The sequence below is a fragment of the Trachypithecus francoisi genome, unplaced genomic scaffold (assembly GCF_009764315.1).
Source record: "Trachypithecus francoisi isolate TF-2019V2 unplaced genomic scaffold, Tfra_2.0 Lachesis_group4, whole genome shotgun sequence".
NCBI classification, from domain to species: domain Eukaryota; kingdom Metazoa; phylum Chordata; class Mammalia; order Primates; family Cercopithecidae; genus Trachypithecus; species Trachypithecus francoisi.
Window position 1 is genome coordinate 20,888,076 of NW_022681469.1, and position 17,866 is coordinate 20,905,941.

Sequence of the window (17,866 nt, forward strand, 5' to 3'; positions counted from 1 at the left end):
TGCCAACTCTCTCCCCGAGCCTAACAAATAACTTGGCTCACGGCCACTCAGGCCTGCAAAGTGAGTGCCAGGCCACCAGGTCCTGAAGAGTACTGGGGCAAGGGGGCTGCTCATGGCAGGGTCAGGAGAGGGGCTGCCCAGGCCAGGTGAGGGGCTAAAGTCTCAGAACAGCTATGGTTAAAGTCTGATCACCTTATGGCACAAAACAATTTAACATAACAATTATAATTGTTACTGGTAATATATAGACATCAGAATTATAGGACATATCAGAATTATGGGAATCTTATACAATTTTGGAATATAAGCTAATAATATATTTATATAAATATAACCCAAAGAAAGTTTAAACACCATTTTATATTTGGTAATGTTTTTTGTATGGTTTTAATATACCAAATAAGCCAAATATGTCCCTTTTGGACTTTAGGGTACCTAATATCTAAAAGGTTAGCCAGATCAAAGAAAAAGCTTAGAATTTGACTTTGGAAAGTTTGTCAAATATCAAAGGTTTAAACACTTGCTATTACAAAATAGAATCCCAGGTCACTAAAAGTCATTTATTTAGCCAAAATGATATCCCTCCTTCTCAGGATGAAGATATATTCCTATCTTATAAAAACATTCAAGTAACACCCTGGACGTTTTCATGTTACTCTCTTTTTTAGTACCTCATGACTGGCTTTGGTTAGATTTTCTATTTTAACCAATGCTTCTTCCTGTTCTCTCATTTTTAGCTTCTCTTTCAGTTTCTCTGCTTCGAACAGTTAGGTACAGTCATTAAATAGCTTTTGGTTCATCTCCATGAAGAACTTCAGGATGCTGGATATCAAGCCATGTATTGTCTTGTTCCAATGGGTCTTTGAATTGCAGTACAAGGATGGAAACATGATGAGCAGAATCTTTGCTGCGTTGTTACTGATCAAGCTCATAATGTATTCATTATTCCAGTAATAGAGTGCTTGCTCTGCCACCTGCCACCTGGAAGTGTGAGCTGGAGACACATTTGGCTAGCTGCCAGAAGAGAGGCTCCATGATCTTCCAAATTCCAATGGTTCAATTAAATCTAAAATTTCTTCTAATTTGTTTAAGAACATTACTTCTTTTGGACTGTAAGGCTTTGGCCCATATTTGAGAAGTGCCATCACCACTGATTCAGTGAGGGTGCTATCCTTTTCTAAAAACTGTACTACACAATATGCCAGCTGGGGATGGTAGACACTCAGAGATTTCACTTGTGCAAAGGTATATAGCACCTTGAATAAGAAAATCTGTGCTCTTCTTTTAGTGGTAAAACAAATCCATTAATTATACTTCCCAATATATCTAGTAACTCTGCTATACCATCGTGAAGCTCTGTTTCATAAATAAACCTATGAAATGTAATATTTATCTGTTTTCTTATGTAAGCTCTCAAGCCTAAGAATTTCCCATAGATTCTATAAAGACTTGTTTTAGGAAAAGCTCTCTCCCAGGTCAGGCATGTGGCTTACACCTGTAATCGCAGCACTTTGGGAGAGTGAGGTGGGTAGATTACTTGAGGCCAAGTGTTCAAGACCAGCCTGAGCCACATGGTGAAACCCCGTCTCTATAAAAAATACAAAGATTAGCCAGGTGTGGTGGCACATGCCTGTAGTCCCAGCTACTCAGGAGGCTGAGGTGGGAGAATTGCTTGAACCCAGGAAGCAGAGGTTGCAGTCAGTGAACTGTAATAGTGCCACTGCCTGGGTGAGAGAGCAAAACTCTGTCTCAAAACAAACAAACAAAAAACTAAACAACAACAAAAAATTCTTTCCTGATGATCTTCAGTGTCAAAGCACTCTAAAAGCTGCAATGCAAACTTCTGACCAATATATTACTTTGCTGTATTATGTTGGAAAGCTGGAGACTCTAAAAATCTTTTTTTTTTTTTTTTTGGAGACTGAGTCTCGCTCTGTGGCCCAGGCTGGACTGCAGTGGTGTAATCTTGGCTCACTGCAGGCTCCTCCTCCGGGTTCATGCCATTCTCCTGCCTCAGCCTCCCGAGTAGCTGGGACTACAGGCGCCCGCCACCATGCCTGGCTAATTTTTTGTATTTTTAGTAGAGACGGGGTTTCACCGTGTTAGCCAGGATGGTCTCAATCTCCTGATCTCGTGATCCACCCGTCTCAGACTCCCAAAGTGCTGGGATTACAGGCATGAGCCACCGTGCCCGGCCTCTAAAAATCTTAAGAAAAATTCATAAACAAACTGTAAATGAGGCCAGGTTGCTTCTGACATTGGTTTGTTTTTCTCTGGGCCAAATTCAGCTTCTGGACGATAGAAGATGGTAATGTTTGAAACATGTCAACTTCAAACATATGGACTACCTCTGGGTAAACAGGTTCTGTGATCCAATTCCAATGAAGCGTGATACATTCTTCCATTTCTCTTAAAGTAGCTCATTGTACTTCCTTCCACTTTAGGTCATTTTGTGGATCAAAAACAAAGTCAAAGAGGACACAACACTGATGTAACTTCCAAATGAAAAGTGTCTCTGGATCAGCAGGAGGAACATCGTTTAAAGATGGTAGTGTTTGAGTTCTTTATTATTGCTCATGCTAAACCTTGATGAATTTTGCTGTTTGTCTTTCTTCACTATGGGCTGACAGATTGGTACATTTATTTTAGCAGATACTGTAGATGGGACAGCAACAAGGCTATTTTTCCTGAAGGAAATTTGCTCTGATCTTACTGTGTCTTGTCCTTCTTTTACACTTTTTCCACTTTTCCCTGCTTTTGATGATTCTTTTTATTCATGTGCCGCCCCCAACACCCCGCCCTGGCCCCACCCCAAACACACCACCCCACCATTGCCTACTCCTCGAAGCTGCAGCACCCCTACCTCGTCATCATGCCTCCCTGGCCACAACCACCACCACTGCCATTAGGGGACTGAGTCATTCACTGTTCTCATTCCCCTTTTCTAGGCACCCAGAGGCTGCAGTAGCTGTGGTGGCAGCTCAGAAATTTTTTAAAAAGCAAAAATGTTACTTGTTGATTGAGAGTAAACTCAACTTTCCACACAAGACCCAATAAAGACAGCATGAGGCTAACCTGAATCTGACTTTTCTCTCTCTCCCTTCCCTCTTTTTTTTTTTTTTTTTGGTTGTTTATTTAAAAGGAAAAAAAAAAGTCATTATCTTTTAGTAAATACACGAAAATGTTGTTCAAAAGCAAAAGCGAAATTTCATCTTTGCATTAGTGTACTATTCTTAATAAAAGGCCAGGGGTGGTGGCTCCTGTTATCCCAGCACTTTGGGAGGCTGAGGTGTGAATTGCTTGAGCCCAGGAGTTCAAGACCAGCCTGGGCAACATGATGAAATACAAAAAATACCAAAAAAAAAAAAAAAAAAACTAGCCAAGCATGGTGGTGCATGCCTGTGGTCCCAGCTACTTGGGAGGCTGAGGTGGGAGGATCACCTAAGCCTGGGTGGTTGAAGTTGCAGTGAGCTGTGATTTCACCACTGCACTCAGCCTAGGCAAAAGAGGGAGACCCTGTCTCAAAGGAAAAAAAAAAAAGGAGACCCAGTGTGGTGGCTCATGTCTGTAATCCCAGAACTTTGGGAGATTGAGGTGGGTGGATTTCTTGAGCTCAGCAGTTTGAGACCAGTCTGGGCAAACGTGGTGAAGTCCTATCTCCACCAAAAACTACAAAAATTAGGTGGGTGTGGTGGCTTGTGCCTTTAGTCCCAGCTATTCAGGAGGCTGAGGTGGGAGGATTGCTTGAGCTCAGGAGGCGGAGATTGCAGTGATCCAAGCTTGTGTCACTGCACTCCAGCCTGGGTGACAGGCTGTCCTGCAAAATTGAAGGAAATGATATAGGAAAAGACAGTACAATGGTTTCACTGGTGCCTTTCACTCCAAGGGCATTCTCCAGAGGCCGATGGGCAAACCAAAGCCAATCAGCCCATTTTATAATCGACCCATCTCCCATTCCATGCCTTTTAGGTGCCAATAGAGCATGCTTTTCTTCCTATTTAAATGCAAGAAAGAAGTACCAGCCTGTAGTAATGCCTACACACCGTAAGCAACTGCCATTAACCATCCCTAGAAATAAATTTGTTACCTAGCTATTACACACCAAGGCTAAAAGTTCTACTGTAATGCAAAGTAATTTCTGATGCCCCTAAAAGTCAAAAAGTTCAGGTAACACAATGCAAAACAGAACAGAGCCTTAGATTTTGATAGGGATCTTTCTACTCACAATTCTTGGAGTTCCATGAGGCAAACAGAGGTTTCTCCTGAAATGGTGTCCGCAGTGCCTTCTCTGTTTCTCCCAAGGAGTCCCAGGCTATCAGAAATTACCTTAGGCCCTCTCATGTGAGCATTGAGGGTAGCATGAAGACAGACAGAATTCAGTTGACTGGATATATGTATATATCAATAATATATAAATTATTATATCATATAAAAATATATTAAAATCATATATGTTGTATTATATGATTATATATTATATATACTTATATAATATGTATATAATACATATCAGCATTTAGTTGGGCTGACTTTTAATGATAGAGCTTTTTTTTCTAAAAAAAAAAAAAACAAAAATCTTTTAAAATCTCTTATTACCAGATTTTAGCTGGGAAAAACAGCTGACACCTCTGGCCTTTAAGTTGTTTTGTTTTGTTTTGTTTTCCCCCAAAAGTATTCTCCCGGCCGGGCGCGGTGGCTCAAGCCTGTAATCCCAGCACTTTGGGAGGCCGAGACGGGCGGATCACGAGGTCAGGAGATCGTAGACCATCCTGGCCAACACGGTGAAACCCCGTCTCTACTAAATATACAAAAAAAAATTAGCCGGGCGATGTGGCGGGCGTCTGTAGTCCCAGCTACTCGGGAGGCGGAGGCAGGAGAATGGTGTAAACCCGGAGGCGGAGCTTGCAGTGAGCCGAGATTTTGCCACTGCACTCCAGCCTGGGCGACATAGCAAGACTCCGTCTCAATAAAAAAAAAAAAAAAAAGTATTCTCCCAAGTGAAGCCAATAAGCTTTAATGAAGGTTATGACTTAACCATGGATGTATGAGGTATTGCTTCAAAAAGCAAGCAGTTTTCACAAGATCTAGAGTTCCCAGTAGGGTAGCTCAGAGAAAAGAAAATTCAAGAGAGGAAATCAGAAGCTGTCCATGGAGGGGAAAAAGAATCAACAAATGGTAAGTCCCATGACTACCATGGAAGTAACCAGAAAGGACTTACTTCCAAAGCCAGGAGTTGAACCTAGGCTGCCAATGTGAAAGAGCAAAGCCTTAGCTACTGAGTTAGCACAAGTGGTTGCTATTGCTTTTTCCAGGAGTCTGGAGCAGTTACTATTGAGCTTGCAAAGGATTTTAACTATTCAAGAGAATTGAGGCCAGACATGACATTATCGTGTGTCCTTTTTAGATGTAAGGAGTCAAAGCCCTATGACTTAACGGCAGAAGTACTTTAAAGGAGAACGGTGACTAGACAGAAGATATTGGGATGACAAGTTTTTTGGGGTGTGGTCCAAGTTGGTCTGGTGTCTAGACTAACTTCAGTGATAGTAATATACTATGCAAAGGCAAAATTTGGTTTTCTCTTTTAAACAAGATGTTCATGTAATAATTAAGAAACAGTAAAATATGTTTGCTTACTTTTTGAGTAAACTGCCAAAAAAAAAAAAAAAAAGAGGAAAGTAAAGAGACAGATTCAGTTGGCTGCATGCTGTCTTTATTAGGTCTTATTGTTTGGGAAACCGAGTCTCTTCTCTATCAAAGAGTAAAGATTTTTTTTTCTTTTTGGAAATATTTGCGTTATCACTTTTGGCTAAATGAATAACCTGTGATCCTATTTTGTGATCTCAAGTGTTTTCAACTTTTGAAATTTGACAAACTTTCCAAAATAAAAAATTCAGGTTTGAAATTTAGTCTTTTTGACCTCATTAACTTTTTCAGATATTAGGATCCCTGAAGTCCAAAAGAGATTTTGGACTTACTTGCCTTATTTGGTGTGTTAAAATCATAAAGGAAGCATTGTCAAATATCAAATGTTTATTTAACTTTGCGTTAAATATTAGTTTGTGTTCCAAAATCATATGCGATTCCTATAATCCTGATATGTCTTAGTATATATTATATTATCAGTAGTAATTATGATTCTGATGTAAATTGCATGTCACAGAAATAAGCAAATTTTCTTGCCAATTGTATCTTCAACCATGACTGTCCTAAGACTTTTTTTTTTTTTTTAGATAGGAGTCTCACACTGTCACCCAGGCTGAAGTGCAGTGGCATGATCTCAGCTCGCTGAGCAACCTCTGCTTCCCAGGCTCAAGTGATCCACCCACCTCAGCACCCCTGTAGTTGGGACTACAGCCTCATGCCACCACGCCCAGCTAATTATTTTTTGTACAGATAGGATCTCCCTGTGTTGTCCAAGCTGATCTTGAGCTCCTGGACTCAAGTGATCCACCTGCTCAGCCTCCTAAAATGCTGCGATTACAGGTATGAGCCACTGCACCTGGCCTGTCCTAAGACTTCTATCATCCATGGACAGTTATTATTTTACTTTGATTCTTCTCAAAAAGTAGTTTATGATCAGCTACAGGTCAAAAGTTACTTCTTCTTTAGGGAAGTTCATGGAAAGGACTCTGATGGGTGCTCTTGAATGCAGGTTTCTAGTAAGTTTGGAGGCTGTGTCACTGGACTAGAGAGAAAATTGCCAGATCTTTCATTGAAGAGCTGATATGTTCATGAGGATTATTGTCCCAATCTTGGACAGAACAAAGGTGAATTACATGGGACTGAACTAATATATAACTGAAATAATTTTTTATGCCTTTTTTGTTTGGAACATTGCTGATACTATTTTGTTTTGTTTTTCAGTCAAGAAAACTTTTTTTCTTTTCCTTTTTTGAGGGGTGGGTTCTTGCTCTGTTGCCCAGGCTGCAGTGCAGTGGCATGATCTCAGCTCACAGAAACCTCGACTGCCCAGGTTCAAGCAATCCTCCCACCTCAGCCTCTTGAGTAACTGGTACTACAGGTGTGCACCACCACACCGAGATAATTTTTTTGTATTATTATTTGTAGAGATGAGGTCTCACTATGTTTCCCTGGCCAGTCTTGAACAACTAGGCTTAAGTTACTTTCCCACCCTAACCTCCCAAAGTACTGGGATTACAGGCATGAGCCACTGTGCCCAGCTGAAAACTTTTTTATTTATAGCTTTTAACAATTGAGTATACTCTTGTGAGTAAAATTTCTCTCTACCTGATTTCTCCAGAATTTGGAAACCATTTGAGTATTCTTAATTTATGGCAGTACAGTTATTTGCATAGGTTCAATAAGAATCTGTTTTTGTTTTTGTTTAGTAGCAGGTCACAAGTGGAGACACTGGGTATTTTACCAAGGCTTTGACTGGAATGGCATATTTTCAGATATAAGAAGACTGCTTTGAGTAATTGAGATGGACTTTATAGAGCTCATAGCCCGTCGGAAAAACTGGCATGGTGGTGTGCCTGTAGTCCCACCTACTCAGGAGACTGAAGTGGGAGGATTGCTTGAGCCAGGGAGGTTGAGGCTGCAGTGAGTCATGATCCCGCCACTGCACTCCAGTCTCAGTGACACAGTGACAGCCTGTCTCAAAAACAACAACAACAATAACTCCACAGACCAAAGTACAGATACAGTTGATCTTTATTTACAGATTCTGTGTTTGAGAATTTGCCTACTTGCTAATATATATTTGTCACCCTAAAATACTCATGGTATTCTTATGGTCCATATTTTGGACCTGCACAGAACAGTGAAAAATTTGAATCTCCTGGTGTGCCCCACTGCACCCCAAATTTGAGTTATCCCAGTGAGGTAAAACAAGACCAAGTTCTGCCTTCTTGTTCTGGGTGTCATACGGTAAAACAAGTGTCATTTTTGTAGTCAATTTAGTGCTAAGCATAGCATTAAATTCATTTGTGTGCTGCTTTGTTGCTGATTTCGCTGTTTAAAATGGCCCCAAGCATAGGGGTAAAGTGCTGTCTAATGTTCCTAAGTGCAAGAAGGCTGTGATGTGTTTTTTTGGGTAAAAGACACATAGATAGGTTTTGTTCAGTCATGAATTACAGTGCTGTTGGCCATGAGTTCAACATTAACGAGTCACCAATACATATTTAACAAGGTGTCTTTAAACAGAAATACATATAAAACCAGGTTATTTGCTTTTATTTTGTTTCTGCATATTTATCAGTTGATACACGTTAAACATAGATTGATACATTTGTCTCTTTATATGTACTGATTACCTGATGAAATTGTCATGAGCAGAGTCTCCCAGGAACCTAAACCCATTTTTCCCTATGAGCAATGGTTCAGTATTTGTTGATTCAGCGTCTGTGGTGATTTTACAGAACAGAGCTACTGCAAATAACGGGAATAGGCTGTACATGCAACAGCATGGACCCATCTCACAGACACGTGAGTCAGACAAGGAGTATGTCTGACTCTATTCTATTTGCATCATGCTCAAGACCAGGCAAATCTGATCTATGGAAGCCAGAAAGGCGACGACCTCAGGAGGAGCACTGACTAGCAGACAGCGTGAGGGCACTCTTTGGGTTGATGGAAATGTTCTCTGTCTCCACCTAAGGGTTGCAAATTAATCTGGACTGTGAGATGTGGTTTTATTTAACCACTGCTGGGGCTGGGAGTGGCGGCTCACACCTGTAATCCCAGCACTTTGGGAGTCCGAGGCAGGAGGTTCTCTTGAACCCAGGAACTCGAAACCAGCCTGGGCAACATAATGAGATTCTGTCTCTATTGAAAATAAAAAAAAAATTAGCCACACATGGTGGTTTTACTTATGACTGCCCAGCTCTTACAATCTTTCCCTTTGGGTTTGCTAGTTGCATTGTTCCTCTACAGCCACTTGGTGGCAGTGTTGGAGAAGTGACCAAAACGGCTGAAATTGAAGTTCTGGTCCTTTCTAGTTCAACTAAAGGGCTGTTTGGCCTCTGGCTGTGTCCTCTGTCCTCCTTTAAGGGAACTCTTGCCTCCACCAACCTCTCTTGGGACACGGTGCCAACAATGTCCTAAGGGGAGCGCCCTACAGGGGTCGGAGGAAATATTGTGGTAAAGCAGTGTCAATCCTTGAGCCTCTCTATCCCTGTGGCCTAACCATCCCGCAGGCCCTTCACACCATTTCATGCCTGATCCCTTTCTCTGTTCCTCTCCTGCCCTCCTAGCCCCGCTCCTTGGGCACTGGGTGTGCCCTTAGGCTGTCAAATTCAACACCCTGAGGCCGTATGCCGTGGCTCACGCCTGTAATCCCAGCACTGTGGGAGGCCGAGGCGGGTGGATCACAAGGTCAGGAGTTCTAGACCAGCCTGACCAACATGGTGAAACCTCATCTCTACTAAAAATACAAAAATTAGCCAGGCCTGGTGGCGTACGCCTGTAATCCCAGCTACCCAGGAGGCTGAGGCAGGATAATTGCTTGAATCCAGTAGATGGAGGTTGCAGTGAGCTGAGATGGTGCCTTTCTTCTGTCTCAAAAGAAAAAAAAAAAAAAAAAGTTCAACACCCTAAGCCTGATCTTCCATCACTGGGAGAAGGTCACATACTGGGAAATTCAGTCGTGCAAAGTGTATGATCCCCATGTCACACAATTGATGTTTCTAGAAGTAAAACCTGTTTATCAACAGGGAATGAAAAATGCTTCATCCTTTTCCAGTCAGCTGCTAACAAGAATGAATTAAATCCACATTGGAGAACTGGGGGTATTTTCAAGATCTCTTATTAAGCCGTAAGAGCAAAATGTAGAGAAATGAGCATAATAAAACAATGACCGAACTTCTCTCTGTCTCTGTGTATTTGTATATGATTATATGAGCATAAAGGAAGTATGGAACGATACATACCAGGCTGTTACCACTGTGTTCTTGGGATGGGATGGCCATGAGCAGATAAACAATGGGGGGGAGAAAAAAAACCTTCACTGCAAAATGACTCATGCGAACAGCAACATGTATAACATTTTAATCTCTTTTATTTAATTACAAGTTAGATGTGTTATCTCTATATAGCTATGTGTGTGCATACATAGACACACAGACACATATACTTATGTATAAATTAAAGCTGTTTTTTTCTATATATTTTCTACCTTTTACATTATGCCTAGACCTTGGTCACACCAAAATTAAAATTAGAAAAGCATTTTAGGCCGGGTGCGGTGGCTCAAGCCTGTAATCCCAGCACTTTGGGAGGCCGAGACGGGCTGATCACGAGGTCAGGAGATCGAGACCATCCTGGCTAACACGGTGAAACCCCGTCTCTACTAAAAAATACAAAAAACTAGCCGGGCGAGGTGGCGGGCGCCTGTAGTCCCAGCTACTCAGGAGGCTGAGGCAGGAGAATGGCATAAACCCAGGAGGCGGAGCTTGCAGTGAGCTGAGATCCGGCCACTGCACTCCAGCCTGGGCGACAGAGCGAGACTCCGTCTCAACAAAAAAAAAAAAAAAAAAGAAAAGCATTTTATCTCTGGTTTCTCTGGATAGCTTTGTTTTATTTTACACTAATATCCTTAGTCCATCTGAAGCTTTTTTTCATATAAGTTGTAAGGTAGGGGTTTAATATAATAAAGTTTTATTTTCAAATTTTCTACAATCTTTAAAGCAGGCACCACACAGCGGCAAGTTAGTACGAGTATAGATTCAGCATGTAATTGTGAAGTCGAGGAGGGGTGGCCCTGGGAGGGTGGAGTCCAAGATCTCCAGAGATCAGCAAAGGTGGAGAAGGACCAATGTATGTGACTCTGGCTACTTGTACCTGTAGCTCTTCCTGTTGTCCTGGGGCCATTTCTGAATTTGCCAGGATGGGAAAAGATCTGTTTCCGAGGGTAGCCTGCTTTGTAGGTTTTCAGAGTGCCCCCACCCCTTTCAGAAACCAAGAGGCAAACAGACGTATTTCCTTGACTTCAGGCAGAAAGGTTCCATCCAGGACCCCCATCAGGGGCTATTCTCTATCAATAAGCAATCTGCAGCCGACTGAAGCCAAGGCACCTGTGTCGCCCCTTTCCAGCTCATTTTCTACCCCAGGTGGACTTCTCAGTGGCGGGGAGCAGCTGTCCTTCTCCCCTCCTTCTGTCTGACTCTTTATCCCAGTACTCAGAGTCCTCATTACCAATTTACTTCACATTCCTGAGGCCCATCTTGATTTCCTGGACTTCCTAGGAAGGTAGTAGATTCTTGCGGATACCTTCTCTCCTGTTTGTCCTATATACACTAAAGAGGCCAGGTGCAATGGTTCACACCTGTAATCCCAGTACTTTGGGAAGCTGAGGTGGGAGGATAGCTTGGGCCCAGGAGTTCGAGACCAGCCTGGGCAACAAAGCAGAAAACCCGTCTCTATACAAAATAAAAGATTAGCTGGACACGGTGGCCTACACCCGTAGTCCCAGCTACTCAGGCAGCTGAGGTGGGAGGTTCAGTTGAGACTGGGAGGTTGAGGCTGCAGTGAACCATGATCATACCACTGCACTGCAGCCTGGGTTATAGAGCGAGACCCTGTCTCCAAATAAATAAATAAATAAATAAGAAATAGAAATCGAAAGAAAATCCTCAAAGCTGGGAAATTTCTATTATACTGAACACTGTTAGAGCACGAAGAATTAAACAAAGGAAAGCCAGAGGATGATAAAAGTTTGCTCCCATTCCAAATTGGAATAGAATGATAGAACACGTTAAAATAAAAAAGAAAAATCTCAACAGATGGTAGAAAGTCAAAAGTGCGGAGGAGCAAAATAAATACATCTTCAGAATTTATTAAAACAATGTCAGAGATGAAATGGCCAGGATTCCATGGTTTGTTATATTATTTTTTTAAAAAAACTGCCCAAGAGGATTGAGATGATCTTAAAAATGCAGCTCTGATTGAGTAATCCCAAATGGTTTCAGTAAGGATGGCAAGGGGGCTGTACTTGGAGAACTCAGTGTGTTGGTTGGGAAAGGGCTGAGATGAGCTCTTGAATAGACAGGTACAAAGGAAAGAGAGGAGCCAGAGAACATTAGAGGGCGACATACACCTTGGCGAGTCATTGCTGTTGTTTGGAGCCTCCCAGGCTGTCGTACTTTGTGATGGCAGCCTTGGGAAACCAATAGAGTCCTCCCACCTTGGCCTCCCAAAGTGCTGGGATTACAGGAATGAGACACCATGCCTGGCCCCATTTCATTTTTTTAAGAGAGTTTTAAACCTGGAAAAATGTATACGCAATGGTGTCTGGAATTTAGCAGGTAGTTAACAGTTATCCCTGTGGATAAACTGAAAAAGTACCAGACATGAAAAAGGAAAATTCAGTAGATTAAATTTTGTTGAGTAGTCAAAGAAAAAGCATGTTGATGAATGGGGCCATGAGAACTTGGAAGGTGGATTCTATTTTCATGATGTGGGGGATCTGCCAAGTGTCCAATTCTAGATACAATTTGTCTTAATAATTGAGATGAAGGTATAGAAAGCACATAGAACAAATTTGTAAATAGATTGACACGTGGAAAGATAGCAAATAATATCAGAAAAAAAAAAAAACCAGAGAAATGTCTTGTTGGCTAATGTATCTGATTTTCATTTTGGGAAAGTATGACTTCCAGTCATGAAAGTGCCATCAATCTATTAATAACAGAGACAGGAGAACAAGGATGCCAGAGAAGCTGGAAGGAGAGTCAACTACATTGCTAAGTTCTAAGAAGGAAAAGAAAAGGGAAAGAATTTAGTTTTGAAAATGCAAAACAGGAAGACAGATTGGTAAGAAGTTGTGTGTACATTTAACAGAGAAGTATATGTGAAACAAAGGAGGCTGGAGAAACTCACCATGAGGGATTGTGATGTTATTAATAGATTACAGGTAAGTTTAACCAAACTATTTAGGGTGCCAATGATCATAATACATATTTTACAAAGGAAAAACCTAGTGGCTTAAAATAACATACATTTATTACCTGACAGGTCAAGAAGTTGAGCGTGGCTTAGCTGAGTCCTCTGGCTTAGGGGCTCTCACAAGGCTGCAGTCAAAGTCTTGGCTGGATCTGTGGACATATGAAGGCTCGCCTGGGGAAGGACCCACTTCTGTGTTCACTTACATGGTTATTAGCAGAATTCAGTTGCTCATAGGTTGTTGGACTGAGGGCCTCAGATCCTTACTGGCTGTTGGCTGGACACATCCTTGCTACATTGACCTTTTCATATTGCAGTTCATGGCATGGCATCTGGCTTCTCTTAGAGCAGGCAAGCAAGAAAGGAAGAGGAAAAAAGCAAGTCAGGAGCCATAATCTTTTTGACATCTCACTTTTGACATATTCTTTCTGTTAGAAGAAAGTCCTCAGGTCTAGCCCAGACTCAAGAGGAGGAATTACACAAGAGTATGAGCACCAGGAAGTGGGATCACTAGATGCCATCTTGGAAACTGGCTACTATATGGGGCATAAGCAGGATTAGACTTTGTCAAAACCAGAAATGCTTCACAGATAAATGTTTGTATTTCTACATTAAGGAAGATGTACAGATGGTTCCTGACTTATGACTTATGGTTTTCTGACTTTATGATGGTGTGAAAGAGATATGCATTCAGTAGAAGCTATCCTTTGAGTTTTGAATTTTGATCTTTTCCCAGGCTAGCAATATGCGATATCGTATTCTCTCTTGGTGCAAGGGAGCCATAGCTCCCAGTCAGCCACACAATCATGACAGTAAATAACTAGTACTGTGTTGCCAGATGATCTGGTCCAACTGTAGGCTCATATAAGTGTTCTGAGCACACGTAGGGTAGACTAGGCTAAGCTATAATGTTTGATAGGTTAGGTATATTAGATGCATTTTTGACTTATGATATTTTCGATTTATGATGGGTTTATGTGGATGTAATCCCATTGTACATTGAATGCCAGGTTAAAAAAAATAAGAAAGGCCTCTAAAAATGGAAAGAGTGATCTATGGAAAGAATGTGGTGAAGGGGATACCTGGCTGGAAAAGAAAAACCAAGAACCTAAGAGAAAAATGAGAAAACTATTATATAAGGAAGGTGTGTGCCCATAAACTAGAGCTTCTATTTAAACATTAAAATAATCTCAAAAGCTGGGTGTGGTGGCTCATGCCTTAAATCTCAGCACTTTGGGAGACTCAGGAAAGAGGATTGCTTGAGCCCAGGAGTTTGAGGCCACCCAGGGCAACAAAGTGAGATCTTGTCTCCACAAAAAATTAAAAAATTAGCCGGGTGTGGTGGTGCACATCTGTGGTCCAAGCTACACGGGAGGCTGAGGTAGGAGAACTGCTTGAGCCCAGGAGGTGGAGGCTGCAGTGAACTGAGATCGTGCCACTGCACTCTAGCCTGGGTGACTGAGTGACACTGTCTCAAAAAAAAAAAAAAAACTCAAAAGACCCCAGAAGATAGGACCAACCAGACAAATGGAATAGTTTATATGATAAATTGCTGCTTTAAAGACAACATAGAGTTCAAAGACTTTTGTCCCCAACCGCCAAAAAATACTTGCCAAGGAGACAACACAATAGCTAACACCTGAATGTGCCATTGTAAGAAACTTCTAGAGCTAACTGGGAAAGACCTACTTTTATATTTAACATAGGTAAACTATATTTTCAAGGACTTCTTTTTTTTTTTTGGAATTAAAAAGGAGGAAGAATCACAGTGTTGGGGGAATTCCTTTAGAACAGGCCATCTCTTCCCTATTCTAGGAGGTGGGCCTGGTGCTCCGGCTCTGGCTCACCTTTCCGGCCTTTCCCACCCCTCCCTGCCAAGCACCTCTGCTGCAGTCATACTGGCCTCCCCAGCAGTCACGGGAACAGCAGCTTCTCCGGAAATCTCATTTCCTTTAGGAAGAACTTCCCTGATCAGCACGTAAAATAGCACCGATCTTGACACATCCTGTTTTCCTGCTTTTATTTTTCTTTATAGCAATTTCCACTTTCTGAATTTAAATGTTTATTTCTTTGTTTATTACCTGACTCCTCTGAGATAAAAGCTCTATGAATTCAAGGACTGGGCTCACTTCTGTAGGACCTGGAAAAGTATGCCATTGGCTCTTATCAAGCAGATGAAAGAAAAAAATACAGTAAGTGAAGTCCATAAAAAATAGAAGAATCCAACAGAAAATGGGCGAAAAAGGTGAAGAACAATGACAATTTGCTAGAGCTGCACTAATATAAATTTATGTGCATGAGGAATATTTGGAGTTTTGTATAATATGTAATCCATTAAAAAAATTCCGAGAGATCCAAATGAACTAAAGTACTTGAAAATGTTTAAGTCCCCCGCGAAGCAACTCTCGCGCCCCCTGTCGGCGCACTGGCTAATTTCCGAGGATTCTCAGCAAGACTAAGCTCACCCTCCCTCTTTTACAAAATGTATTCTTGTCGCTATTTCATTGGCTGTGCCTTTCAGACGCCCCTTTCCCATTAGTCAAGCCTCCAGTCCATCACTTCCGGACCCAAGCCCTCTATTGGTCCGCTGTAGGAGACAGCCGTCAGCGGGCTGCGCTCAGGCAGGAGGAGTTCCTCGGTGACGTCACAGACACTCCCTGGCTACTTTCCAAGGCGTGGGCGGAGACTTCCCGCGGCCTCTGCCTTTGGGGGGCGGGACAAGACCGAGAGTGAGACTTCTGATTGGGTCTGTTGGGCAAGACGGATATCCGATTGGTCAAGCCTGGGAGGGAGGTGCGGCCGCAGATGGGTCCTGGAGCAGAGCCTAGGAGCCCTGGGGTGTCTCAAAGTTTGTCTGGAGCGGTAGCGGCAAGTGGGCTTGCGGCGAAGGGATTTTCCTGGGATGAGAGTGGGTCTCCTGCCTTCATTTTGGGTGCACATCCCGCTTTAGCCCCGGCAGCCTTTGGTCCGGCCCGTGTCCCTGGGGATTCTCGATCTCCGAGAACACCGGACGGGAGCGCTTGGCCATCCTCTCTCCGGCCGAAGAGCAGACGTTTGCCTTCCAAGTGCAAAACTACACACACGCGCGCGCACACACGCACGCACACGCGAAGAGAGAGGAACCTCGCCGGTCCGAGGCAGCTCTGCGCGTCCCCTCTGCGCTTAGCATCCTCGGCCCAGCGCGGCCCTCACCGCCATGGAGGTGCTGGAGAGCGGGGAGCAGGGCGTGCTGCAGTGGGACCGCAAGCTGAGCGAGCTGTCAGAGCCCGGGGACGGCGAGGCCCTCATGTACCACACGGTGAGGACCCGGCGGGCGGGGCAGGAGGGCTTTCAAAGCGGGGAAGTGTTGTCACGCGAGGAGCAGCTGGAGTCCTGGGATCCGGGAAGGCAGGGTTTGGGGCAGGGCATGGCCAGAGTCAAGAGGTCCTGGGCGAGGTGTGCTTTAATGTCTGAGTGGATGAAGGAGGGCAGCTGGCCCCCCTGCGCTTCTTATGAGAGTAATGCCACTTTGTATTCCTTTAACAATTCATGCTTTTTTCCCTGAGGCTTTTTCCATCTGTAATATCATTTGCTGTTGCTAACAGTACTGTAATGCGGGAGGAGTGTGTGTTTTGAGAATAACATGCCTCCGCCTAGTTTGCTATTGATTTTTTTTTTTGGAGGTTTTCAAAAACTGGACAAGATTAAGTAGCATTTCCTTTTCATCTGTCTCGTATTCTCTCTCCCTCCCTCTTCTTTCATATTTATGTTTTAAAAAGTACACGTGTGTGTGTGTGTGTGTGTGTGTGTTGAAAGGACTGCCCTACGTTAAGGAGAAAGGCGGCTTTATTTGCCTTCTTAAACTGTACGACCAAGAAGTCTCCTTCCTCCCTCTTCAGAGGAAAAACCAGCAGAGGAGTATGGAAAATCTGAGACAGTTGCATATTTAAGAAAGGCTCTGGGGAAGGTGGGACAGCTCAGCAGTTGCTTGTTCACAGTTATACTAATGCCTCAGAGATCTCTTTGGGGGCTAAGCTGTCCCAGAGCACGCACATTTCTTTTAAAGTTTTTAATGTCAACTTTTTGGTATTAAGTTTGCAAAATGGTATTTTGTTTCCAATAGCCAGTACTGATCATAAAACTTTATGCGAGATCTCTTTGTTTGATTCTTATCCATGCAGACGTTTGTAATGGTGGTGGGGCTGGCGTGAGGGGGAACACTACTGAGAAAACCACTAGAGGCTTGGCTGCTTCCCCTTCACGCTTTTTTAATGGGGTCAGTACCAGGATATTTGAAACTTCTGCAAAATGGCCTGCAGGCTCCACCTCTTTGGCCTTTGCCTCTGGTTGACGTTATTTTGGGACAAGGAATGAGGGCCTCCCTGCTGATTCCCACCAAAGTATTTGTGGTGGCTGAGAGTGGCTTGTTTAAAAAAAATCCGGAGTGCAGGGCTGAGAGGGAGTGGTAGTTCATGCTGGGGCAAAAGCCAGATGTTCAGTGTGATCTTCTGGGCTTTGCTTGCTGAGCCTGTCCTGGGGACACCATGCGGGCAGCATGGGGGTTGGGGTCCCAGATGTGCTTCCTGTCCTCAGTAAAGAACTTGGAGTATGTTGGTCCTCAAATATGTTTTGATGATTGGGTGCTCCAGGAGTTTCTACTGACAGGCTATATTTTATCCATATGCAGAGGGGCAGCCCTTCTCTTTTGTTCTTAAAGTGCCAATCTTTTGCTGTGACAGTGTCTCATCCAACAGCTGCAATGCTACAGCTAGGGGGTTGTCTTTCAGCTGGTGGGATGAATTAGGCACAGGCGTCTACCTTGCTGTTGTTTGACCCTGTAGCTTGCATTTGTGAGTTCACAGGGAAGGGTGCGAGATGCTACCTGTGACTGTGGCATTCACTCCAGGAAGAACTGCTTGGACTGGCTCTGACTAACATCTTTATGCACAGTTTCGGGGAGTAGAGACCTTACATTTGCTTTGATATT

General features: G+C 43.1%; 1 protein-coding gene and 1 pseudogene across 1 annotated transcript in view; one reads left to right on the plus strand and one right to left on the minus strand.

Annotated features, from left to right (window-relative positions):
* Positions 1-727: 727 nt before the first annotated feature.
* Positions 728-2,420, minus strand: LOC117073577 (annotated as a pseudogene).
* Positions 2,421-15,690: 13,270 nt separating this feature from the next.
* The window catches only part of CREB3L2 (cAMP responsive element binding protein 3 like 2), a 129,254-nt gene continuing 127,078 nt past the window's right edge, over positions 15,691-17,866 (plus strand). Inside the window, exon 1 of the mRNA XM_033194626.1 lies at positions 15,691-16,198. Within this exon, the coding sequence (XP_033050517.1) occupies positions 16,097-16,198 (102 nt within the window). The 5' untranslated portion in view covers positions 15,691-16,096. The remainder of the gene's footprint in view (positions 16,199-17,866) is intronic.